At 32.1% G+C, this 14,299-nt stretch overlaps 1 protein-coding gene across 3 annotated transcripts in view; it reads left to right on the top strand.

Moving 5' to 3' along the window:
- LOC149726425 (G protein-coupled receptor kinase 3-like) overlaps positions 1 to 14,299 on the top strand; it is a 30,189-nt gene that overhangs the window by 6,309 nt on the left and 9,581 nt on the right. For 2 of the 3 annotated variants that reach the window (XM_089890904.1, XM_089890902.1), the window contains exons 5-14: positions 326 to 400; positions 912 to 973; positions 1,830 to 1,881; positions 3,258 to 3,349; positions 3,883 to 3,970; positions 5,859 to 5,940; positions 11,097 to 11,227; positions 12,019 to 12,113; positions 12,906 to 13,080; positions 13,879 to 13,979. In XM_089890904.1, coding sequence (XP_089747030.1) covers positions 326 to 400; positions 912 to 973; positions 1,830 to 1,881; positions 3,258 to 3,349; positions 3,883 to 3,970; positions 5,859 to 5,940; positions 11,097 to 11,227; positions 12,019 to 12,113; positions 12,906 to 13,080; positions 13,879 to 13,979 — 953 coding nt within the window. The remainder of the gene's footprint in view (positions 1 to 325; positions 401 to 911; positions 974 to 1,829; positions 1,882 to 3,257; positions 3,350 to 3,882; positions 3,971 to 5,858; positions 5,941 to 11,096; positions 11,228 to 12,018; positions 12,114 to 12,905; positions 13,081 to 13,878; positions 13,980 to 14,299) is intronic. The other variant, XM_089890903.1, reaches the window with a different exon arrangement.

The following is a 14,299-nucleotide window of genomic DNA, read 5'->3' as shown; positions in this document are numbered from 1 at the left end:
TTTTTTTGAAAAATTTTTGATTAAAACCCCCCTGCTTATTTTTTTCTGGCTGCGCCACTGCACGCACATATAGTAGGGTGGGGGGAGATGGGACACCTTTTCATTCTATTTTCTCGTCACATTTGGTAGTAAACAAAGAACATTTAAAGAATTATTAAACCGTATGTTCATGACTCCAAAAGACCGTTGGTAATAGTTTAAAACACGTTTAGGATATTTGGATATTATGTGCTAAAGGTGTCTCATCTTCCCCCACTGTACTATACATATATATATATAATATATATAGCATATATACATTGATATTGGTTTCCTATTTTTACAGGAGTTTTCCAAAGACGCATTGGATATTGTAAAAGCAAAGATACTTAAAAATCATTTTCCAATTGATCTATTTCAGGTTTGTCATCCCATTAGAATATAATTCTGTTCTCTCATATGTGTGTATGGTTACTAATAAGCGGCACTAGGTGTATGAAAAAGAAATTATGTACTAGTTTTCTTGTATAAAACTATATTATCTACTAGTTTTCTTGTATAAAGAGGCAACAGGTACAAGGCTTATCGTTGTTGCCATTGTGGGCGTATGTGTCTTTGGGAGAGACATGTAACAGCAATTGCTCTAAACCAGTAGTTCTTTATGAGTTGTATTAATTGTTAACCATACAATAAATAAAATAGACAATTTACTCCCAAAAAAAAAACCCACAAAGTTATGTACATGGTAACTCGTAAGAGGACATAAGGTGTATGAAGCAGAACACCTGTGTTGTAAACTTGTAACGACTGTTGTTGCCAGGCGAGGACAAACAAGTTATGTCATCAATTATGCAAATCTAAACAAGTTCGAGTTTTATTTTTTCTATTGCCTATTTTAACCAAATTTTACTCAAACTTAATTAAATAAACAGGTTTATGACAAGGAAGTAAGAGAGAGCCTTAAGAAACATTTCTTCCAGTTATTTGTTGAAAGGTATTTCATTTTACTGTTTACTCATAGTAACAGTGGGGTGGGGGAAGATGGGACACCTTTAACCTCTATTTTTCTGGTCTCATTTAGTGGTAAACAAAGAACATTCGAAGAATTATAAAACCATATCCTTACGACTCCCATAGACCTTGTTAATTGTTTAAAACACGATCAGAACATTTAGATATTATGTGCTAAAAGTGTCCCATCTTCCCCCACCCTACTATGCCACTATAAATTTTAAATGAATTAAATGCATGCAGCAATAAAAAACCAATAGCAGTTTTTGCGGCGAAATCAAATGTCAGTCTTTTTCAATCATAGGCACCTAACATGGGTATGCAAGGTGTGCATACACCCTGAAAATAAATCACATTACCCATGAGTACCCAGTACATAGGCATAAACAATTTAATATCCTATCCTACAAACATGTCTTAAAATAAACACTATACAGTGGTGATAGCGCAATGATCAGTCTATTTCTTAAATAAAAGCTAATAATGTGACAAGGAAAAAATGTTCATGCTTTGGTTGGCATTAACTTTTATCTTTTAAAACTGATGGGTACCTTGACTTTTCAAAAGTGAGCCATCTATCTTGCTTATTACTAAGTTTTTATTAGTTTGTTATGTGCAAATGATTTGTTTTTATGAAAGAATGTATTTTGTTCGCACTTTTTCTCAAACAATTTTTACGTATAGCCTATTTTTATTGTTTTATTGCCAATTCCCTTTATTTTCTTGTTTAATAATTTGGTCTGCTTTATAAAAAGATATAATTTTTTTTTAAATTTGTTTTAAATTTAATTATTTAAATATACTACAAGTTGTTAAAATTATCCTGTTTATGTTTTCAGTGACAAATTCACACGCTATCTGCAGTGGAAAAACCTTGAATTAAGTCTCCATGTAAGTATGTATTCTTATAACATATATTAGGGTGGGGGAAGATAGGACACTTTTAGCACATAATTTTGATTATTTTTTTAAAACTTCGGTGGTGCATTTAGATCACATTTGAGTATCGCTATGACTATAAAAAAATCGCTATGACGCTATTTATATGTTTTTTTTATTTGTATTTCTTTTTAGTTTCCCATGTAAAATAGAATATGAAAACACAAGCCGAGTAAAAAAATAACTCGGATTTATAAAAGCCTATATTATATATAAATATATATATATACGGTAAAGGTTGTGTGACTTTTTTATTGTAACAGTTGTCCGACTTTAAGGTGATTTTTTGAGACCGTTTCATTCCTTTACTTAAACTTTTGTGATACTTCACAATCTTGCCTGGTAGCAACTGCTGTAAAATATAAATATTAACTTTGTTAAGTTTGCGCAGCTGACAATAAATGACATCAGCGTAGTTCAACCTTTAAGTGATTTTTTTCAGAGACTGTTTTATTTTTTTATTTAAGCTTTTGTAATACTTTACAATCTTGCCTAGTAGCAACTGCCGTAAAATATAGATATTAACTTTGATAAATTTGCGCAGCTGACAATGAACGATTTCAGCGTAGTTCAACTTTTAAGTGATTTTTTTCAGAGACTGTTTTATTTTTTTATTTAAGCTTTTGTAATACTTCACAATATTGCCTGCTAGCAACTGCTGTAAAATATAAATATTAACTTTGATAAATTCTGCAGCTGACAATGAACGACATCAGCCTAGTTCGACTTTTAAGTGATTTTTTTCATAGACCGTTTCATTCTTTAATTTAAGCTTTTGTAATACTTTACAATCTTGCCTGCTAGCAACTGCCGTAAAATATAAATATTAACTTTGATAAGTTTCCGCAGCTGACAATGAATGACATCAGCCTAGTTAGACTTTTCAGTGATTTTTTCCTCTTTTTTTTTTTTTTAATAGACTGTTTCATTCTTTCATTTAAGCTTTTGTAATACTTTACAATCTTACCTGGTAGCAACTGCCGTAAAATATTAACTTTGATAAATTCTGCAGCTGACAATGAACGACATCAGCGTAGTTCGACTTTTAAATGATTTTTCATAGACTGTTTCATTCTTTTATTTATTTTTTTGCGATACTTTACAATATGTGTGGTACTTGGTAGCAACTACAGTAAAATATAAATATTAACTTTGATAAATTTGCGCAGCTGACAATAAATGACATCAGTGCAGTTCAACTTTTCAGTGATTTTTTTCATAGACTGTTTCATTCTTTTATTTAAATTTTTGCGATACTTTACAATATGTGTGGTACTTGGTAGCAACTGCAGTAAAATATAAATATTAACTTTGATAAATTTGCGCAGCTGACAATGAATGATTTCAGCGTACACCGAATAATCGGACGTGGTGGATTTGGAGAAGTGTATGGTTGCAGAAAGGCTGACACAGGAACCATGTAAGTGTGTTGTGTTTTAAGGCAAAGCTAGGAAAGTTTCAAGTGTGTAGCAACCGTCTTTTTTTAAACTATATTTTTCCTATTTAAAAAAAATAAATTTTGGTTTGATTTTTTTTAAATATTTTTTTTTCTATTTTTTTGTTTTTTAATTGTTATAACAATCTACCTTGCATCACCATGGCAATATTATTGCTTTTTAAATTTACCCTCACTAAAAATAGGCCACATGTTCTTTTTCAAAAGTGCAAAATATCATACTCAATTTGTTAAACATGCATATTGTAGTTTACTCAAAGCAAAAAACGGGCGGTTACCAACAAGAAAAATCAGTAAATACACCATGACAATTGCCTAAACAACTGAATTATGTGTCCAAACGCGAGTCTAAGCTGTAATTTTTACTGTATGTTCAAAATTATTTTTTAGGTTTTGTTGAAAAAAATTGTATATATAAATATATATATATAATGTATACTATTTACTATTTATAATTTCAAGAAGAGGGTACATTCGTTTATTTTGATTTTTTATAGGTACGCTATGAAATGTTTGGATAAAAAAAGGATTAAATTAAAACAAGGGGAATCTCTCTCTCTTAACGAAAGAAAGATGCTTCAAATGGTTAGTTTTAAACAGATTTTATATTTGCTGCTATCTATATGTTTTTGTATGTATATATATATATTAGAAACTCCAATTTTTTTGTTAGGTCTAGAAAGTCCAAATTTTTTTGGTTAGGTTTATATACTAAAAATCAGAATTTGGCATTACTTCCACAAATAGTACAGAAATGGTACAGTTTTATGCTGTAAATTTTAGCAGAATGTGTGCAAATGTGACAGCTTTCTGCTATAGATTTATCAGATACAATGTACTGTATTACGCACAAATTATTTCAACAGTTAAAATGCCGCTGTTTTTTACTTTTGGATAGCTTTGCAGCAGCTGAATTTTCTTTTTTTTTTCGGCACGAGTTATTCAATGTCTGGTAAAGTACTACAATTGGAACTTTTTTTCTGCCTATCAATTGATGTGGATTTTGCTTAGTAGCTCATTTACCCTATAAATACAAGGAATTGAGTCCAAGCCCCCAGGAGTAAATTAACTCGAGTTTAGGAATCGCTGTCTTGGTTTAAACATATTATAACAGTTAGACCATTTGCCTCCAACCAATAGACAGTTATTGATTTAGTAACTTCATGAGAGAATTTTCTTTTATATATATATAAATATATATATATATATATTGGCTGACAATTTGGACAACCCATTAAGGACCACTGGCTTGGAGAAATTGCTGTTAGTATTTTGCCCAAGGACACATTCGCCCACAATGGTAGCGTCTGCGAGCATTGAACCTGTATTCTCTTGGCACTAAACAGAAGTTTCACTATGTTAGAACCTTTGCCCTTTTAAGCCATGATAAATAAGTTACTATCATCATATACAAGTGAAATGCAGGGCCTACTATGTAGTTCTTTTCTTATACATAATTAATACCGTTCCTAATTACTATTTATACCCCACATTGACCATTAATAAATAATACTTTAATATTTCATTACATGTATTTCTATGTGAAAAGTTTCTACTAGGCATATTATGGACCTATAATATATAGGGATGCACATTACAGAATTTCGAATCCATGAATGAGATTCGAATTCTTTTGTATTTGAATCTAATTACGGGATTCGGTATTCTGTTCAATGACGCCATTACACGTCATCTCATATACTATATTAACAATTTTTGAAACTTATTAATTTTGAAAAAAAATATTTTTGTGTTTGTGGGACTTTCGAGAGAAAACGTTGTGTAACGTCTTTTCATAGCCTGCTATACGTTTTGTGACGCAAAAACTACCCAATAGTACAATTTTTGATCATTTTACAGCTCATGTTCCAACAAGGCTGCTATGAAAGAGTCAATAAACTGACTTTTGTGGGTAAAATTATTTTTCCTATAAATATAAAAAGATTCGGAATTCTAGAATCGAATTAAAGTATTCTAGGATATCCTAGAATACCTAATTATTCTGTAATGTGCATCCCTAATAATATATAAATATAGTAGGATGGGGGAAGACGGGACACCTTTAGCACATAATATCCAAATATCCTGATTGTGTTTTAAACAATTAACAATGATCTATGGGAGTTGTAAGGATACGGTTTTATAATTCTTTGAATTTTTTTTGTTTACTACCAAATAGGATGAGAAAATAAAATGAAAAGGTGTCCCATCTACCCCACCATACTGTACATTTATTTATTTGTTTTACAATATGTTGCAATGTACAGTAAAAAAGTTTTATCTTTATATTTATAAGTATAATATATATACCATTTTTGCAATATTTTTAAGAATTACAGCTTAAAAATAGCTCTCTTTTCACACCATGAATATATATCCTACCCACTTTCAAAAGGTAACTCAATTCCACGATTTAAAATCCATATATCATATAAATAAATTATGTACATCAAGATGTCTCCCATTTTCGCAGGTCGATTCCCCCTTCATTGTCTGTATTTCTTACGCATTCCAGTCTATTGATAAACTTTGCTTTGTACTTGATCTTATGAACGGTAAGTAAAAACATTCATTGTTATTTATATTTTAGATACACTTTTACAGATTATTTAAAAACATTCGTTATTATTTATATCTTAGATACACTTTTACAGATTATTTAAAAACATTCGTTATTATTTATATCTTAGATACACTTTTACTGATTATTTAAAAAATTGGTTATTATTATATATTAGATACAATTTTATCGATTATTTAAAAACATTTGTTATTATTATTTATATTTTAGATACACTTTTACTGATTATTTAAAAACATTCGTTATCATATTTTAGATGCACTTTTACTGATTATTTAAAAATGGTATCTAAAACAGCCATTGTTTTTTTTATATAAGGACTATACGCTTTTGCCGATAATTTAAAAAGTAAAAACAGTCATTCTCTTACTTTAAATACACTTTTATCCATGATTTAAAAACAGTCACTATTATACTTTAGAGATATTTTATAATATATAGTTGCTTAGTTGGTAAATTTGTGTCAAAGAGCCATCCTAGATGCCTCATCAATTTAAGGTATAATTTTGTGATTGGAAATATGACTGTACGATTTAAAAACTACAAATCTCGAAAACTTGTTTTTTGCAAAACCTTGAAATATGACATAAGCTGCTTTGGTTTTAAATCAAGGAAGTAGGTAGGGTAGGGTAAGATGGGACATCTTTTAATTTTGTTTTTCCATTCCATTTGGTAGTAAACAAAGAACATTCAAAGAATTATAAAACCGTATCCCCACGACTTCCATAGACCGTTGTTAATTGTTTAAAACACTATCAGGATATTTTGATATCATGTGCTAAAGGTGTTCTATCTTCTCCCACCCTATATGTATATTTTCTAAAGGTGGTATTATACATACATTATAGTTAATAGAGAAATGCATTTTAAACTTATTTCCTATCTTTTTCTGAGCCAGAGTTGACACTAGGCACTACTGCATTAGTGTAGTGGTATTTCTTAGTACTAAATAGGCAACTACTACACTGGCTACCTTAAGCCTATTTAAATCTACTGACTATAATAGCATGTATAGGTGCCTTAACTTTTAAAAAGTCAGGGTACCTATAAGTTCATAAAGATAAAAGTTAATGCCGTGCGAAAGTATGAACATTTTGTCTATGCATACTAATTAAAGGTATTTGTTAATTGTCACATGAGGTAATGGGCCTATCCTGGCCTAAATCGTAGGACACATTGCATGCCGCGCTGTAAGTCCTCACCCATATAGAATAGAACATGCTACACTTTAGGGTAATTAGCCAACTTTTGCATGAAGAGCCTTGTTAAAGAAACACACTCATATTTTGGGGAAAATGGGCGAATTCTGGCCCAAATTCTAGGACCTATGGTATGCCATGCTGCAGGACCTCACCCACATAGAATAGAATAGTTGTCACACACAATCAGGATATTTTGATATTATGTGCTGAAGGTGTTCTGTCTTCCCCCACACTACCATATCTCAGCTTTGTTACGCTACTATATATCAGCAACCCCATTAGAGTAGTGTTATGGGCAAACTTTGGCCTAAATTCCAGATTCTATAGCGTGCCTCACTGTAGAACCTCACTCTATTAAATAAGACATACTATGGTTTGATAATGAGCCAACTCTGGCCTAAATCCCATGTCCTGTAACATGTCTTACAGTAGGGCTTGTCCATATAGAATAGAACATGATATGGTTTGGGGTAATGGGGCTGTTGCAGTGTCGCCTGAATCTCTAATTCCCAGTCCTTTTGCATGCTTTGCTATAAAATATCACCCCTATAGAATAAAATACAATCACCCACAAAGTAACATACATGGTAACTCGTAAGCTGGCACGAGGTGTTAAACCCGTGTGATAACGACTGTCGTTTTCCGGCCATGCGAGCATAAAGTAAGTTACATTAATTCATTCATTTATTCAATATTCAATGGAAGCACCCATTTTTTTCTGTTGTTGACCATATAACCTAATTATAAAAACTGTACTTAACAATTTGGAATATCAGACACGTCAGAAATACTCTAAAAAACTTGACTAAGTAGGGCACCTCGAAAAACTACTATTTTTAGAAAGCTTTGTGGTAGCTTTAGCTTCAAGATTTTCAGAACTTTCTTGTGTGATTTATTCCTTTCATTCAAACATTTTTTTGTATATTTTAGGCTTTAAAATCATTCCAATTATAAAGTCAATTACCTTAAGTATGCTAATGGCATTTAGAGACTCCATTAGTTAAGTAATGTTTGTATTTATTAGCTAATAACCTAATGCAATCTATTTGAAAGGTATTATTACAAAGTATAAATGGTGGAAAACTTTGACAAATTACTAAATATTTTTGCATGTTTTGTATACAATCGAAAAACACTTAAGTTTTTTTAATTTTCATGTTTTTTTACCACTAACAATTATTTCTATATATAAACAGTTAATTTTTGCATGTTTTGTATAAAATTGTAAAACAACTAGTTTTTTTTTTAAATTTGGTGTTTTAACAAATTACCAATAATTTATGTAAACATTAGTGCACGTTTTGTATACAATCAAAAAACACCAATTTTTTTTTTTTTAATTTTCTACTTTTACCATTAACAATAATTTATATAAACGTTTTTGCATGTTTGGTATAAAATTGTAAAAAAATTTGTTTTAAATTTGTGTGACGCAAACAGATCCATAAAAAATCCAAGTGTGCTGTGAATTTTTTTATCCATTTACAAAACTTATAGGCCCAATGTTTAAGCATGTGTTGTGAAAAAACTTATTTAAATTTTATATGTAGCAATAGGCCTGTATGTATTTTAATTTTAAAATTGTGTTTAATGTGTAAAATAATATTAAAAAAACTTTTAAAGAACCAAAATGTCTTTAATAAGCTTATATCTAAACCATCATGAAAAGTGTTGCAACCAATTCAAGGTTGTTGTTTATACTAATGGGTCTTCAAATGTTATATTTTAAAACAGCTTTAAAACCTATGTTATCTAGATCTAGTCATGTATATTCCGCTTTATTTTATATATTGGAAAGACTTAACCAGTCTAATGTGGGCAGTGATTATTCATTTTCTATCTTCATACTGTTTCCTGTGCATTACCTGGCAAACTGTGTTACTTTTGATTAAATTGCTAACATGTGTTTATGGTCTATATACATAGTGTGTGTGTGTGCGTGCGCGAGTGTGTGTGAACGTAACAGTAGACATAATATTATCATAGCTGCTTCATTGTGCCTCACTACTGTACTACTACGAAACTCGTGTGTAGTATTTTAGCGATTCAAAACGTGGTACTTAAATGACAACATGCTTCAAAATTAGACTGTTTTGCAGCACAAAATTATGTTGTTTACAAAACATAATATTAGGTTGAGGGAAGATGGGACACCTTTAGCACATAATGTCCAAATATCCTGACCAAGTTTTTAACAATCAACAATGGTCTGTGGGAGTTGTGAGGATACAGTTTTATAACTCTTTGAATGTTCTTTGTTTACTACCAATTGGACCAGAAAATAGAATGAAGAGGTGTCCCAACTTCCCCCAACCTACTATATACCTATTCATATCAAATTTGTCAGTTGGTTAAATTTTCATGACTTGGCTTCTTTGTTTGCGACGCACCAAAATTTTTTAGTTCCTTTTCCTCAATTTAACAAAACGCATGCTAAAACTTTCTATATCTATTCTAAAAGTTTTGCTAATTAGAGTAAGTTCTATAACACAAGCTATAAAACCAAGTCTTCCGTTTTAAATAAAAAACTTAAATATTTTAGTTTAATTTTGTGAATAGCAACACTGTGTAGTTATTTGGGCAAAACATTTGCGACATAAAACCGAAAGTACAAAAATGGCTACTGCAAAAAAATATAGTTGCCATAGGACAGAGTAGGCTGGGATAGTAAGACAAAAAAATCCTATGAAACAAATTTAACTTGTAATTGGTTGTAATGTTTACTGATCAATGTAGTGCAAAATATCTAGGCCTGTCACCGTAGGTTTTGGTGTCTGTAGCTACAATACTGTGCCATTTAACTTAAAAGCTACAAAACAGTGGCATTTAATTATTATTGTGTTTCGATTTTGTTACTGCTATCATTGTGGCTATAAGTACCTATGCAAAACAAATATTTTATTTTAATTTTTTGGGGGGTGAGGTCCTTGTCAAGGACCTGGGATTTGGGCCAAATTTGACCCATCACCCCAACACACCCGGAAAGCCCATTTAAGCCTTTCATGCGACCAGTGTACCGAGTCCACTACACCGCATCGCAGTCAGACATGTATTTTTCACGCTATTTTTATCGTTTTGTGCTTACGAGTTACTACATTTTTCATGTTGTGTACATTTTTGCTTTGATATGGTTTACAATTTGGACAACTAATTAGTGACCATTGGGTTGGAGCAATGTTCGTTAAGTTACTTGCCCAAGGACACATACGCCGATCAGTATTAGTATCGCCTTCAAGGAAAAACAGTTAACGCAATTGCTACAACCCAATGGTCACTGATGGGTTGTACAACTAGTTAGTTATACAACAAAAAATCACCAACAAAGTTCCATACGTGATAACCCGTAAGCATGCACAAGGTGTATGAAACAAAAACCTGTGTTGCATTGACTGTGTCGTATGGCTTCAGTTTAAAACAACTATTTTTGTGCACTGTTTCACAAAATGTCTCAAAAATTACCAGGAAAACCTCCGGTAAGAGTGGGCATTTTCTAAGAAATTAAATTTAAATTCATCTACAAAAATATCACCTGCACGCGGCGTGCAGCACGCCACAACTGGGTATTTTCAGTTTAAAATATGACGACACATTTTATGACACACATCGTAGCGTTGGTTTTTAAATTTTTAAAAACTAAATGACATGTGCTACACAAGTGTCATACTCTACATAGTTTTTTACATGATGCGAGCTTTTTCACAATACCTGGAATTTAAACTAAAGATAAAACAACTTCTACAAATAAAATGTCAGCTTCAAATTTGCGGCTTTTAAATGTCGGCCTCAAATTTGCGGCTATAAAATGTCGGCTTCCAATTTGCAGCTTTAAATTGCCGGCTTAAAATTTAAAACCTAAAAATAAGTTTTAAATTGTTGGCTTCAGAAAAACAAGGCCTTGTATTTTCATAAACGTGGCTTTTTCTCACAGGTGGTGACTTGCATTACCAACTCACACAAAGAGGAACGTTCACTGAGAATGAAGTCCGATTTTATGCGTCGGAAATTCTTCTTGGACTTGATCATATGCACTCACATGGAATTGTTTATCGAGATTTAAAAGTGAGATTAAGTTTTTCTTTAAAATAATATCAGAAATTTTCTTTTGGTAAAAAATAATATTAGAAAATGGATCTTTTAGTAAAAAAAAATTATTAAAAAATGGTAAAAAATATTAAAATAAAAAGAGATCTTTTGGTGAAAAACATTATATATATTAGAAAAAAATATTTTGGTTAAAAAGTAGTGTGAACAAGAAATCTTTTGGTAAAAAATAAATATTGGAAAGTAGATTTTTTGGTAAAAAAATAGTGTTAGAAAATAGACCTTGTGTAAAAAGATTTTTTTTGCTAAAAAAACATTATTTTTATTCCAATATTTTAAGGGTTGCACAAATAAATATCGCTTTAAAAATATTCCAGAAAATAACCTTAAAAAAACCTTAAAACCCACAAAACTGCGTATTTGGTAACTTATTAACAGGCACGAGATGTGTGAAGCAGCATATTCTTGTTACAAAGCCTGTTTTTGCCCCACCACTTAAAAATATAAAAGTTCCATTTATGACATTGCATTCCAAACTGACAAGACACTTAACGGCAATTGCTCCAACCCAGCGGTCACTAATGGGCTGTCCAAATTATCAGCCATACATAAAAAAATGAAAAATTTCACAAAAAAATAATTACCCACAAAGTAACATACTTCGTAACTCATAAGCTAGCACGAGGTGTATGAAACAGAACACCTGTGTTTTAACAACTGTCGATTTCCGGCCACGCGATGGAAAAAGTAAGCTTCATTCATTCATTCAAACAACTTTATGCTTTGTTAGTAAAGGTTTTATTTTTCAGCCTGCTAATATCTTGCTTGATGAAAAAGGCCACACAAAAATATCCGATTTGGGATTAGCGTGCGATTTATCAAGAAAAAGACCTCATGCTAGCGTGTAAGTATTGTGTAACTAAATACTACTAAAGCCTGGCGCCGTGGCAAAGTAGTTAGCGCTCCTGCCTCCAACCCAGAGGTAATGGGTTCAAGGCTTGTCGTTGCTACCATTGTGGACGTATGTGTCCTTGGGCAAGACACTTGGCAATTGCTCCAACCCAGTTGTTAGTAATGGGTTGTCCAAACTAAAAAATCCCAAAAAAATATTTACACACAAAGTAAAATACTAGGTAACTTCTAAGCTGGCAAGAGGTGAATGAAACAAAACACCCGTGTTATAACGACTGTTGTTTTCCACCCACGCGGGGATAAAGTAAGTTACATTCAATCGTTCAAGCCAACGCAAGAAAAAATCAAGTCAAACTAATAATATACCCCTACTAAAGAAAAATGTTTAGTGCTAAATATAACTAAAACTAGAAATTTTGAATAGGACGCATTTTATTGGCATAATTTTTTTGAAATGTAAAATGTTAACACAATAATTCTTATATTTTCCAGAATATTACAGCTACATTTTATTGACATAAGTTTTTTTAAACATAAAAAATGACACATAAATTAATAAACAGTAGGGTGGGGAAATATGGGACACCTTTAGCGCATAATATTCAAATATCCTGATCGTGTTTTTAAAACTTATCACCGGTCTATGGAAGTCGTGAGGAAACGGTTAAATAATTCTTTCAATGTTCTTTGTTTACGACCATATGGGACACCAAAATAGAATGACAAAGTGTCCCATCTTCCCCCACCCTACTATATTTTCATAAAATTTGTATCATAATTCCAGAGGTACACATGGATATATCGCTCCTGAAGTACTGACGCGTGGCATGTCTTATGACACTGGAGCTGACTGGTTCTCTTATGGATGTACCGTGTTCAAACTGCTGCGCGGACATTCACCATTTCGAAACCACAAGACTAAAGATAAAGCAGAAATTGATAAGATGACGCTGACAATGGTAAATACTAACATTTGTTGGATCGACCGTTTGCTAGTTTATTTAATAAGGCTCAAAACCCATTGGTAACTGCATAGTTAAAAATAGTCCGAAGCAGTAGCATATAGTCAGGCACCGTAGCACAGTTGGTTAGTGCGCCTGCCTCAAACCCAGAGGTAATGGGTTCAAGGCCCGTCGTTTCTACCATTGTGGCCCACAATTTGTGGGCGTACGTTTCCTTGGGCAAGACACTTAACTGTAATTGCTCTAACTCAGCGGTCACTATATAGTCGACGTGAAAACAAACAGTTTTAAATAATTGAAAACAAACTGAATAAACATACACAAGCTTAACTACAGTACTACTGGCAAAGCAACACAAGGAAACTGAGTAACATGGAAAACAGAAATAAACCAAGAAAATTAGAAATGTAGGTTACAAGACGTCGCAGCGAACCAATGCATTGCATTACAGAAAGCAATTTTCACGAATTCACTACAATTTTCAAATATTTAAAGTAAAATAGTATGGGTTGCAAACTGATTAACGCAGTGCACAAAATCATATCCCTGCCTCCCCAGGTTTGGCGCTTTTAAAGACTAGAAATAGGCTCTAGTCGTAAAAAGTTGGGAACGCCAAGTTTAACGCCATGTTTATGACGGCATTTCGGAGAAAGGCAGACTAGAATATGTTCGGTTTTATTTGAAAAGCGGCGCTAATTTAAATTACAGCACACATAATTTATTTAACACTGCTTGTTGAAGACTAAAAGAATTTTTCAAATCAAAATTTAAAACAGTTTTCTATATTTTTTGCAGGAAGTAAAAATGCCGTCAAGTTTTTCGGATGAGGTCTCAGATTTCTTGCAACAACTTTTAATCAAAGATCCCAAGGAAAGACTTGGCTGTCGCGGCAGAGCGTGAGTTTCATTATATTTCAGTTAAACAGTAGGGTTGGGAAAGATGGGACACCTTTTCATTCTATTTTCCGTCCCATTTGGTAGTAAACAATGAACATTCAAAGAATTATAAAACCGTATCCTCATGACTCCTAAAGACTGTTGTTAATTGTTTAAAACACGATCAAAATATTTGGATAATATGTGCTAAAGGTGTCCCGCCTTCGTCTTTGGGCAAAACTGTTAACGGCAATTGCTCCAACCCAGTAGTCACTAATGGGTTGTCCAAATTATCAGCCACTCATAAAAAAGTAAAAAAAATCCCAAAAAAATATTCACCC

The sequence above is a fragment of the Ciona robusta genome, chromosome 12, assembly GCF_009617815.1.
Source record: "Ciona robusta chromosome 12, ASM961781v2".
Classification (NCBI taxonomy): Eukaryota; Metazoa; Chordata; class Ascidiacea; order Phlebobranchia; family Cionidae; genus Ciona; species Ciona robusta.
Note: the sequence above shows the minus strand (reverse complement) of the source record. Positions and strands in the feature narration are given on the sequence as shown.